At 42.0% G+C, this 12,803-nt stretch overlaps 1 protein-coding gene across 1 annotated transcript in view; it reads left to right on the top strand.

The window, feature by feature from the left end:
- Nucleotides 1–287: 287 nt before the first annotated feature.
- Nucleotides 288–12,803, top strand: part of NISCH (nischarin) — a 29,008-nt gene continuing 16,492 nt past the window's right edge. Inside the window, 5 exon segments of the mRNA XM_027700703.1 lie at nucleotides 288–474; nucleotides 5,947–6,030; nucleotides 6,760–6,942; nucleotides 10,217–10,265; nucleotides 11,849–12,012. Coding sequence (XP_027556504.1) covers nucleotides 388–474; nucleotides 5,947–6,030; nucleotides 6,760–6,942; nucleotides 10,217–10,265; nucleotides 11,849–12,012 — 567 coding nt within the window. The 5' untranslated portion in view covers nucleotides 288–387.

The following is a 12,803-nucleotide window of genomic DNA, read 5'->3' as shown; positions in this document are numbered from 1 at the left end:
GGTTCCACTGGGTTCCACTGGACTGCGTTGCACTGCATTGGATTCCATTGGATTCCATTGGATTCCATCGCTCAGCGCAGCACCGTGCAGAGCCACCGCGCATGCGCTCCCCGACACACGTAACCCCGCCTCCCCGGGCCATGGCCCCGCCCCTATAGCATCAGGCCCCTCCCCTAGAAACAAGATCCGCCCCTCTATTGAAGCCCCGCCCCTCCCCGCGCGCCCATAAAATGGCTTGGGCGGGGCCGGCCGCACCCTGAGGGGGTCGGTCCAAGATGGCGGCGGCGGCGGCAGCGCGGGCCGGGAGGGCGGCGGGTGCGGGCGGCGGCGGCCGCGGGGGAGCCGTGACGGCCTGAGCGGCCGCGCCCCGACACTTCTCCCGGCGACATGGAGGCGGCGGCGGGAGGCGAGGACGGCGAGGAGCCCCCGCGGGAGGCCCGGGTCCTGGGCTCCGAGCTGGTGGACACATACACGGTGCGGGGCCGTGCGGGACGTGCCGGCGCGGAGCGGGGGAGCGGGTCCGCCGCCTCAGCGGGACCGGGGAGCGGGGGAGGCCGGGTCTCGCTGCCGGGGTGTCTCCGGCAGCAGCGCCCGGGTAGGGGCTGTGCCCAAGCTGAGCACGGAGCGGGAGACATTTGGCACAAGTTTCCGAGGGGTTTTGTCCTCCGTGCCCGGGGGAAGGAGCCGCCTGGGAGCGGGGGCTCAGCCGGGAGAACCGGCCCCGAGCTTCGCGGAGCCTTGGTCCGGTGGGAGAGGTGGAGGCTGAGCGAGCGTCGTGTTCTTGCCCATGTATATCTATGTGTATGTGCGTATGTTTATGGAAGATTGCTGTCGAGTAAACGTAGCTTTCAAAGCTGGACTACACATAGGAAATCCTTCCTTCAGAGAGCAATATCATATAAATCCCTCTTGTAAAGCTGATCTTATTTTCAGAGGAAATTAGATGATTTGGGATGGATAGATTTTCTCTTACCCCACCAAAAAAAAAAAGGCTGATTGTCAGCAGTGTTCTTGTTGGGGAAGGAATGGTATTTTTGATATATAACTTGTTTTTGTCTGGTTGCATCCTACCAAGAGTTAATTAGTCTGTTTTTCAGGAAGAAGCTCATCATAAAACAAACCTCAGCATAATTGCAGACAGAATATGCCTTGAGCACACCACCCTTTAGTTATATAACTAAAAAATGTTTTCTGCTTCTGCCTTATTTTAGTGTAAATTTTTTTTTGGTAAAATGCTCATGATGACATCAGGCTTCTTCCTGCTGTAGAAACCTAAAAGGAAAAGGTAGCAATATTCTAGAAAGGCAGCATTTAGAAAGTTGTGTGATGGTTACAAGCAATGCTTTACATTCCTGCCTCTTTAGAAGTACCCAGAGGAAAAAAAAAGCAACAGGAGAGTGATTTCTGAGTTGTTAATAGGACAGAGCCTTTGCACGGCTTTAGCACAGGAAGGGCTGAACTCCCTCCCAGGTGACAGCCCTTAAAACGAGATTTTGTGGGAATAACTGTCAGGTGTGAGTTGCATATTTAGAGCCAAAAATGTCCTGAGCATTCAGTGAAGGAGTTGGTTAGAAGCTTAACACAAATTTTTGAGCATTGCCTGGTCTCTTTCTGTCGGTTGCATGATGTGTATTGACAGAAATACCACTGCTGGGGAGTGTCACCGATGTGTGTTAGGACGTGGTTCATCCCCCAGGCAGGTTTGTTCTCTCAGTCCTCGATCAGCAGAGAGGCACAGTGAGACCTGTGGTGTGGGGACTGGAAACTTCCATTTCAGGTGTGAACTAAGACCTGTTAATGTTGGGGTGGGCAATTTCCATTACCGTTATGCAATATCTGAGTGAATGAAAAAACCAAGTGAATTTAGTTGGGAAAATGTCCGTGCCATCTCTCCCCTTATTCCACTGGAGGTCATGGGTGCAGGAGGTGAAACAGCAGCTACTTTGCTGCTTCAGCCTGCAAACTAATGCTGTGGGAGAGCCAGCCTTTGGTAATTAACCATTAACCTTCCAGACTGAGCTGTAGCTCAGGTGTGTAACTCTGCTGCAGGTGGTGCTCACCTCATTGCTGGGGATAACATTTTAAGCTGCTGCACCTAAGCCCAAGGAAGCTTATTTTTTCGAGGCCAGATTTCTGTTTTAATGATTATAGTTCTGGAAATACCATGCAATTTTAAAGCCATTTAAAGCACTCTTTAAAACTAGAGTGTGTGAAAAGGCAAGAGTTACCGGTATTTGATCCCACTTTGATTCTCTTGCTGCATTTTTGAAGGCATCCTGGCACTAAGCTTACCTGTTTGTAAACTTCCTCAAACAGCCAGCAGGACTCCAGTCCTGCAGTCAGTTTGTATGAGTCAGGCCCAAGCCATTAGAAATGTAGGAATAGATCTTTCAATGAAAACAAAAGTTTATAAAATTATTCACAAGGTGAAAAGGTTTAGAAAAAATAGCGTATGTGTTTAGTGTTCCAAATAAGATGAGCAGTACTTAAGGTCATGACAAAGAGACCTGCACCAGGCAGAAGAAGTTAAATGGTGTAAAGGTGGGAAATGAAATGCAGGCTGTAGGGAGCTGCATCTTCATCCTTTAACATGTAGTAGTCAGATGGCAGTTGTCCTATTTACATTCTTGAAAGAGCTGTTTTTCTTCTGGCATAAGAGCTTCCTGTTGTACTCTGTATTTCAGAGCTCAGTTGCAATAGAAGGGGACTTTAATGATGTCCATTTGACAGCTGTGAAATTAAATCCTGTAAAACACATCAGGAAAGTCCCCCGTTCTGTGTAATTTTGATGGTACTTTTAAAAATGTGATTCTTGTTGGAGCAGTAGGCAAGGTCTGGATAAATCCAGCAGGAAAAAATACTGCACTTTGAAGGTTTTTTTCTGTAGGGTTAGTACAGTCTGAGCAGTTTTACAGGGTGTTTCCCTTGTGTGTGCTGGTCCAGCTTGATGCTGACTGAAGACTGGCTGCTAGAGAGAGCCTCAAGGCTGTCAGTGCTTGGTTTGTTTCCTGCTATGCATTTGTTTGGCCTAAAATTGCCTTCCTGCTTTTCCTGTCTTTTGCAGCTGTTTTTAATATAAATACTAGCCTTGATATTTAAAGAAAACACTGTGGCTTCCTTGAATGGGTGTAAACTGTCTGACTGCTTGAGACGGGGAGGAGGAGATGTGGTTGCATCACTGGTCTGGAATTTGGGACCTGCTGGCTGCAGTGACACCTGTGTCCCAGGCTTCCTGTAGACAGCCCTGTCATTGAAGTGTGGGTGTTTTTGGGGTTTTTTTTGTTTGTTTTTTTACTGTACTGAAGTATATTAAGTTGGATGAAGAATACTGTAGAAATGCAAGTTTTCCATGTAAAGTGAGGTGGGCAGGTTTTTGTACTGTGTCAGGAAGTAAACAAAAAGCAGTCGGGAATCACTGCTCTTCATTTAACAGCTGCCTTAAAAATGTCTAGTACATATTTCACCCTGAAATATTTAGGGAGATGAAGGGATGCTGTTTGGTGGTGTGGGCTCTTAACTGCAAAAGGTTTGTAGTGGCTGGTTAGAAAATAAAGAAAATATACAACACTGCAAAGACACTGAACACTTTACAAAGTAGAACTTATCAAAACCAACTGATTTATAGAAAGATGTACAAAATTTATTATACAGAAAAGTTTGGTAGAGATGAGGGAAGAGGAAAACTTGTGAATATAAACCCTTTTGCGTTTGAGCTCAATAGAAATGCAGTTTGTGGCATAAATCTGGGTGGAGATTTCACATGGTGCATTTCTTCTGGGAGACAGTGCAGTGTGAGAATTTCATCATCTCTCCCTGAACACCTTTAGCACTTGGAGAACCTCAACATCAACTGTCAGCCTTGTCATATTAGTGCACTCAAAATTCATTGAAGATGAACTTAAGGTCCTAAAAAATTGAGATATCTAAGGGGATTTTTTTCTTTAAAATTATTTATTTTTGTACTGGCAGAAATCTTTTGAGCACATAAACATTTGTATTGTTCTTCAAGGTAATGGCAGCTTGTGGATTGATGTGAGATGAGTTGCTGCCTTTCTGCATACTGATGCTGTTTGAGGGGTGAATGTGTACTGCCTGCTCTGGCTGCCTTCTCAATGAGGAATGCTACAGCCTTTACAGACTTAATCTGAGGAACTGTATCAGTCCATGTAAACACTGCCTCTAACAGATAGTTTCCTGACCACACTATCCATTTGGCCAAGGGCTGTGTGTCTAGAAGTGCTCGGTGCTTGCCATTTCAGCAGAAGGATACGAAACCTTTATTATATATTTACCCAGACTGTGTTCTATACAAAGAGGGTCATTCCTTCCTCATCTCCTGAGGTGTCAGTTGTGGAGTTACTGTGTTTCCAGTGTGTCTAATCTGAGGTTTTATGCCGTGTGTACTTAATGTGCATTTAGATTTGCCACTCGATCTCCCATAGTTTAGCTTTTCAAAAGAACTGGTCTTTTTATTATGGCTTTTAAATGTAGTGCTCCTTTACTTGTAACTTCAGTTTCTTTAAGTGTCTCCTTGCTTTCCTCATGCTTGTGAGGCGCTTTGGAGCGCTCGGGTTATTCCTGTTCTAGTTTGTCACCAGCACAGTGATTAATCCTGGTCTGCTGTTTCCCAATACAACATGATGGGAAAGCAGGCACAGGCCTTAATTGAGTCTGTGATTCTGTGTGGGCACTCATCTGTGTGTGCAGCCTCATCTGTGTGTGCAGCCTCATCCCAGCACTGACGTGTCCCTTGCTGCGGGCACTGGTCAGACATCTTGAGTCAGGTCTCTTTAGGACTTGGGTTTTGTTCAGCGAGGCAGTGTCAGATGCTCACAAAATTAAAACTGGCATGAGCTATAGCTCATCTTTTGAAATGCAACTGGTATTCTATGTAACGTTTGACAATGTGCTGGTCTGTACTAACAGTATGTGAAAACTGGGTTTTTATGTAACAGATCGAAAGTCTTGATGCTTTTTGTTTTCTCAAGTGGGTTTAGCAACTGGATGTGCATCATTCTCAGAGCAGCTATGAGTCAGCTCTGTGTGATCTGTGGTAGTAAGCAAGTTCTCAACTGTATTAAATGCTTTCAAGATTTGATTATGAGTTGGTGTCTTCCCCAAGGAGTATAGTTGGATTGGATAATACAGTTTATTTAATTTGTTGTTTTCAAGTAGCTGTAGAACTGGTTTTGCAGAGCCCTGTTTGTTTTCTAATTTGTGTTTCATTTTGTACCTTTAAAATTTCTTTGGGATGGCTTGTTTCTGGCATATCCAAAGGTAGACTGAGATCTCTGCAGAACCAGTACTATTCAGTCCAGAAAGTCACCTACAGTGAAAATCCTTGTTTGGTACATGCATAACTAAAAATACTAAGTTTCATGCAAGGAAATGCGGGGTTGCTTTAGATAATTGTAGTGATTCTTTGGGCACAGTTGTAACTCTCAGGAAGCTGTCTTGTGTGCTTTACCCTAAAAAGAGTAAAATATCATCCACCCAACGAGAGGATTTGTCTACATTTCTCAAGGGTTAAGCTCCAGATTTCTGATTAACTGAAGGGACAGCAGGAACTTACCAAGTTCCTTTGCCCATTGTGGAACTTGGTAGATGGAAGAAGGGATGCTGCTGCCTCAGGCTTGTGGATACCAACTTCAGTCAGCAGAAACCTTCAGAAAAAGAAGTAGCTTGGAGACCTTGGTTATTAACCTTTGGGTTGCAGAAGTGAGAGCCTTGCTTTACATTGAGGCATCTGCGTGTTCTTGTGTGTGGAGCAGCCTCGTGAATGAGATAAGGGACCTGCAACAGCAAAGTCACCTTGGTTTGGCTTAGCTGTGATACTTTCAGAACGTAGGATCACCTTGCAGTGCTCCATTAACCAGCCTGTCTGCCACTCACTTCTCTTTAAGGCAAATGCTTTGCAGTTCCCTTATTTGAATTTCTCCCTTTCAGGTGTACATTATTCAGGTCAGTGTTGGCAATCATCAGTGGACAGTCAAACATCGTTACAGTGATTTCCATGACCTGCATGAAAAGGTAAGAGGATTAAAACGGTGGCCTTGGTCTCTTACAAAGCACTGCACAGTTCATGTAGTTCTGGTTTACACAATTTCTTTCCTCAATAAAGAACAAGAATATCTGCCAGATACCACCTGAACTGCAGACTAAATCCTTTTTGTGTGAACAGTTACTTGCCCCTGTTACATTCCCCTCTTGAACTGGGGGAGCTTGGCCTGGCCAGTGTTAGCCTTGGATGGAAGTTTGTGTCAGAGAGGGCAGTTCATTGAACTTCTTTAGCTAAGAATCATGTTTGTAACCAGCTGATCTGGTAGCCAAAAGCTGGGTTGGAACAAAGTCTCTTCTGGATGGGGTGGATGAAAAAAGTATCCTTAAGGTAGCATGGGTAGTTATTAACCAGTGCTGATAGCAAACAAGTGAAAATGAGGGAAAGTCCACTGTATTCAAGCCTGTGCTGCTCTCTCAGAAATGCTCCAGTTATTCTGTTGCTTTATCACATTGGTTACATTCTGCTCTGTGGTACTGTGAGTGATTCTATCAGAAGAGACTGTTATTAAACTTCTTTATCATTCTATGACAAAATGTTCTTTCTGAAAATACCTAATGCTTTGAAGCCAGTAGCTAAATTTACTGAAGTAATTTTACTTTTGGATCTTAGCAGGATATCAGGCAACATGCTCTTCCGTTGCATCTTTTGTGCAAGTTCAGATGGTGATTCAGGTAGTAACTCTGGTCTTTGTCTTTCAGCTTGTTTCAGAAAAGAAAATAGATAAAAATCTGTTACCTCCAAAGAAGATCATTGGAAAAAATTCCAAAAGCCTGGTGGAGAAAAGACAAAAGGAATTAGAGGTCTACCTGCAAACCCTGCTGCTCAAATTCCCTGTTACTGCTCCAAAAGTCTTGTCACACTTCCTACACTTTCATTTATATGTAAGTTATGTTTTTAGTGTCTGAATAGAGACCTCAGTGTCTTTCCCTAGTTCTCTGACTTGGAGAGAATTGTGTGTAATCTTCATGAATTAGCTGAAACAGTACTTTTTCAACATTTTGCACAATGTAACAAATAAAGCACATTTTTAAAGATTTTTGACACCACTTTTTATTGCAGTAGGTACTGTGCTGGGAGGTGGTGTGGGCAGGGACTCTTAAGTGAAGAAAATAAATGCTGGCAGGATAGTTGGAAGCTATGAATAAATGTGGAGCTGAATTGGTTGTCAGTCTGAAGTCAATAGTGCTGGCTCTCAAGTGAGCATTGCATAATTGATCCACACCCCCCCTACTTAGTGGCTAATGGTTAGAGCTGTGGTTCACACTGAAACAGTTTCCAGTAGCCCAGATGAAGACAAATGATGCTTCTCCATGGAAAACACACTGATGGAGTGGCCTTTGGAGAAATAGCTCCAGCCAGCAGACAGGATGTTACCGTAAAGGATGCTTGAAGCAAGAAGCAATTACTTGATTTCATGTTCAGACTGCAATTTGTTTGTTCATCTCTTGTGTATAATTAGGCTTTTTTTTTTTTTTTTGCAATATGGCATTGTATTGTAAGGAGGGAGAATGAACTTCATAAAGAGGATAATGCACTGGAGAACTGAATGGAAGGAAGGAGCAGTAATTGCTTTGGGGTGGGATGTGCTGAGAAGGCCCTTCCTGGTTTCACAGGAAGACTTCAGAAAAGAGTCACAAGTGGTCCATTAGGTGTGTTAATTAAGTTTTAGTAAGAAAGTAAAACCTGTTTTAGTCATGTTACATGAACATTATTATCCTGCTGAGACTTCAGAGTTTGACTTAGATAGAAACAGTCGAAGGTTTACCTTGTAGTGTTGCTACTGCCCTGCAGATTTGAGAGAGAAGCACTGATTTGTCACTATTAAGCACTCTGAAATGGATTAGAGGTTTTAAATGTACTAAAAATGTGTGACAATGTAGGGACAGTTCTGTTCAGATGGAGCAAAAATTCCTGATCACCAGTAAGTTGCATAATTTTTCTGTTCTGTGGCTGCTCTGTCCTGTAAATGATGCCTGTTTCATTAATGTTTCAGTGTTGTAACTTCAGCAACGGTTTTATGCAGGCAGAAGCTCCTCCTGCCTACTCTTGTTTTTCGGGAAGACTATTTTCTTCCTCTTGTAATGTTCATCTTTTTTTTTTTTTAATTTTCCAGGGAACTAGCAGTATTTGGGTATTAATGCTTCCCTGTTTCTGTACTGCACTTCTGTACTAAGAGTGAAGTCATTGCTTAATCTGCATTTCTCTGCTCTAGGGGAATTCTGACTTAGTTGTAAAGTCAGTTTTTTCTTTGGAATTGTAGGATACTTTTAAATATTTACAAAAATATGTTAGTTATTCAGCAAAAAAGCTAAATATTTACCACAGCAATTCTACTGGAAAATGACCTTTCTGTGGAACTTTGATCTTTTAAAATATTTTTGTTACCAGACAACTCATGTACATACTGGAGCCATCACAATCCCCGATACTGCCTCCAAAGCTGATGTAGGAAGGCTGCAATATTTTTTGCCTATTCTTGTTTGTATTACCAGTAGGGATTATTTAATTTTATTTCCCAGGTTAATGGAACTAAATCGAGTAGAAATGTCATAAATACATTAAAACCACTTTGAAGCCTTTAGTTGTCACAGATGCAGCTTAGTAAAGAGAAACAGATGCACGTGACAGCAATCCAGAACTCTGTTGTTACTTTGACATTGAGAAGGATGTCTCAGTGATATGGGGATGCTTGTTTTGTTGCACTGTCTTGTACTTTGTCATCTGAGCAGATTTCATTTGTTAACTTACAGATAAAAGGTTTTGCAAGAAAAGCATTGAACACCCACAAACTGCTGTTCAGAGACACCTGCAAACAATGGACTTCTGTGGGTGTGATGCATATGAGTAGTTAGAGCCAAGACAGAAGTCTCTTGTAGATCTGACAGGAATAGTTCCTTTTTTTTTTTTTGCCTGCTAGTCACTGAACAGTCTCAGTCATAATCTTGTTCCAATAATGAATGTAGAAAAAATTTCAACTCTGTCCCAGATGACAAAAGGGATACAGAGTATAGTTTTCAATTAAGTCTGTGCTTGCCAGATGAGTGTAATTGGCTTATTCAAATGGCAACCAGAATTATTTAATTTTGTTTGAAATACAGCTTTGAGCTTGTTGTTCTCAAAACTGTGGTGAGGAGGCTTTGTTCGTCCTCAGTGAGTGGGGTTTCAGTTACACTAAGAATGTGCTGTTCTAAAATTCTTGCCTCATCAAACGAGCTGAGCTGTCTGCTGCAGATGTCCTGTGGATGTATTCCCTTGTTATGAATCATGAGGTATTTGTCAGCAAAGTAAACTCATGAAATATTCATTTTGTGTTGATCCATAATATCTGTTTATCCTTTGCAGCTACCTTCAAAGGAGATGTGTGTGTCTAGGGAAAGCTTCACTCTCACAGAGAGTTTTATTTGGCTCTTTCTGGGGGCCTTTGAGAGGGAACTGTTGGAAGTGCTCAGAACTATTTCTGGACTTGCATAGAGCAGTTGCTTTTTGTGGAGAGAGGTGTGCCCAGGTGGGAAATACTTGTGCTGATCTTTGTGCACCTGGGAATGAAGGTTGAGCGCCCGGGTGGGTCCAGGAGGCTGAAAACGGAGGATGGGAAAAAGGGAGTTTTGAATTACTCTGCAGCAAGCATGGTAGAGTTGAAGTTCAGAAGACTAATTACTTTTTATATATCTCTTCTTCCCTGTAGGCCTGCAAAGCTGATGTTTTCTTTGTGTTAGTGATATTCTGAGGAAACGTTGAGTGCTTAATGCATTAGGATAGTCTTTAATATTAAAACTCGAAGAATGCTAAACTTGTAATATTTTCTTCAGAAAATAATTCTTCTTTCAAGTTGGGCTGATGATGTCTAGTAATACTTGCTCTAGTTGCTGCTGCCCATTTCTAATATATGCAGGATGTGACTATTGAAATGTAGTTCAACATCTTTCATCTTGGAAATAAAAAACATATGAAATAAAATAATTTCAAGTACTTTTTATTAAGCATTTTCAAGCTACAAAGAAATCTGTAAGACACAGTCACATCTGATATCAGCTTAAAAATCAAAGTCCTGTACTACAGCAAAGAAAAAAAAGGAGACTTCAGCAAAGGTACACATTGAAAAATTGGCACTATAAGTATGTAAATAATTTCATTACAATGATTTATTCTTTGCAGGAGATCAATGGGATCACTGCTGCATTGGCTGAGGAGCTCTTCCATAAAGGTAAAGAACTTGCAAGTATTTAACCAGGAATGTTTTCCTCTGTGTGCATGTATTCACGTACCTTTTACCTCCAGACAGTGATCTTCCATATCAGACTGTTATACTTTCTTTCCCTTCTTTCTCTTCACCTTTTTCTTGCTGTTTACATTCTAATTCAAGCTGCATATTGTGAGGAGCTCTAGCAGTCTTGCAGCTACTTTTGGAAAGGAAAGAAATTGGTGAATTTAGGTTTTGAAAAAGGCCTACTAGTCTGTGTCCTCAAGGGACAGGATGTGGTACTGGTGATCAGAAGCTTTTGCTAAGCTTTCTGGTTCAGTCTGTTTTAGTGTAACCTGTAAGGAAGTTTGCTTTGTGTCAGTGAGTCCTGGTATAGCATGTATTAAATGCAAGAGATCACTTTATATATCTAAATATTATTCTTCCAGAATTCAGGAAACGGGAGACCTTCTGGTCAGTTAATTAAAGGATGTGCTTTTCTGAGGCTGGCAGATGAAAGTGAAATGCTCTTACTGTAAAACTGCAACAGCTCCAGCTGCTCCATTAACAGCAGGAGGCATGTGAAATGATTAACCTGTGCTATTTTTGTTTTGAAGGACATGCAAGATGCTACAGTATAATTCCAGTTGACTGAGGCCATAGGGTGAAGCATGTTTCAGCATGGCATTTCAGATTGTTCTGGCACAAAATTAACTTTAGGTGAAGCCATCTCAGAGGGTCTGTTCAGCAAATTTGGAACATTTTAAGGAAGCTCCTGAAGAAATCTTTCCTGACTTTGTAGTGCCTGCAATCTCGCTGATAGGAGAATCATTGATGTATGACTGCTTTGTGTTAGTGCAGCCTTCCAGTAATGTACAGCTGGGCTCTTGGTCTTGCTCCCACTGAAGCTGAAGGGAATTTTACTCCTCAGAGTATTTCTGAGAACTCTGCTTATCATGAAAGCTGATGCTTTCTTGTCCATGAAGTCAAACTGGTGTGCGTTCCAACTGTCGTAATGAACATTTACTCTTGTGGAGCCTTCAGAAAGGCTCTTGGATGCTGCACTCTACTGTTCCTAGAATGAAATGGGATTGTAAAATTATTATTACATAAGGCATTTTCTGTTCTGGGAATTTGCTTTGAAAGTCCTCACACTCTGCAAAAAACATATTTACTACAAGTCTGCATTTAGGCAGCATAGCAGAAGATCCAAGGTCTGTATTTTAGTTGGCAGATGCTGTGATTCCTGGATAGAAAAAGTCCTAAGTGCTATAAACTTAGAGGTATCTCAGAAAAAGTTTATTAACTCTTAAATTATGTAAATGAACTTTGATTCCAGTCCTGTTAAGTTTGATGGAAATTGCTACTAGTTGCATTAGAAGCTTCAGGCTTGTACCTGTTTGAACACCTGGATTATTCTGGTGTTATAAAAAACAAACCTCTTAATTCATTCAGCTGTGCTAGTTTAAACTGACAGAAAATGACATTATTTTGGTACCTCAGTTGTGAGCTTGGAGTATAAATGACAAACACTTAATTTCCACGTGCCATTTATTCCTTTGTAACCCTTGCAGCCTTGTGTTTGATCCCATCGTCCTGTTTTTCAGGAGAGCAGCTGTTAATGGCTGGAGAAGTCTTCACCATCAGACCCCTGCAGTTGTACGCTGTCACACAGCAGCTGCTGCAGGGCAAACCCACTTGTGCTAATGGAGATGCCAAAACAGACCTGGGGCATATTCTGGATTTCACTTGTAGACTCAAGTATCTGAAGGTAAGCTGTGCTTGCACAGGTACTGCAGATGTTGTTTCTACCAGACTAACATGATGCTTAGCATAATTTTGATGTGATAAGAATAAAGGAGGGAGAACTGTACTGGTAAACAACTACGAGCATTTAGAGGTCAGTGTTAGGTGCTTATGCTTCAATACACACGTTGCTCCCTAACCAAGGCATTTGCTGTGTGATGTGGTCTTTTCAGCAGTGCTCTCTGTAGAGGCAGCCACAGAATCTGGTGCAGTTTGGGATGGGCAGAGAGATAAATATTACTCTCTTCAACCTTGCTTTGTTTGCAGACACTATGGGCAGGCCAGTGTATATGTATACACACGTGTATGTGTATATATATAAGTCTTGCCCCCTTTCTCACTTGAACTGCATCTGAAAGTTAAAAACAAAACACTAAAAAAAGCCTCAGTTTCATAGATGAGATGACCCTGAGTTTCTAGCTAAAGTACCAGTTCAGATTAAATATAAAATGGCCTCAGAACAGATTTTTGTCTGGAGCCAATTTGATTTTTTTTTTTGCCAAATAAGTGAATTGAAAAGACTTTCCCTAAATTTTTTTTTTTCAACACTGCTTGCTGTGACTCAAACTCTTTTTAGCCGTTTTATTACATGAAGAGCTGCTTTTTAGTGTGTGGTGTGTTCAAAGCTGAAACCAAGTGGTGGATCCAGGGGAAGCTTCTCTGGAGCACTTGGGAAGTTGTGAAGACGAAACCACAGCTTTACTGGTGTTCCTGTGGCTCTTCAGTTGCCTTTGCCATCCTCTGTGTGGAATCATC

The sequence above is a fragment of the Neopelma chrysocephalum genome, unplaced genomic scaffold (genome assembly GCF_003984885.1).
Source record: "Neopelma chrysocephalum unplaced genomic scaffold, ASM398488v2 Primary Assembly neopelma1_147, whole genome shotgun sequence".
In the NCBI taxonomy this organism is placed as follows: domain Eukaryota; kingdom Metazoa; phylum Chordata; class Aves; order Passeriformes; family Pipridae; genus Neopelma; species Neopelma chrysocephalum.
The sequence above is the reverse complement of the archived record's forward strand: the minus strand, read 5'-3'. Positions and strand labels throughout refer to the sequence as shown.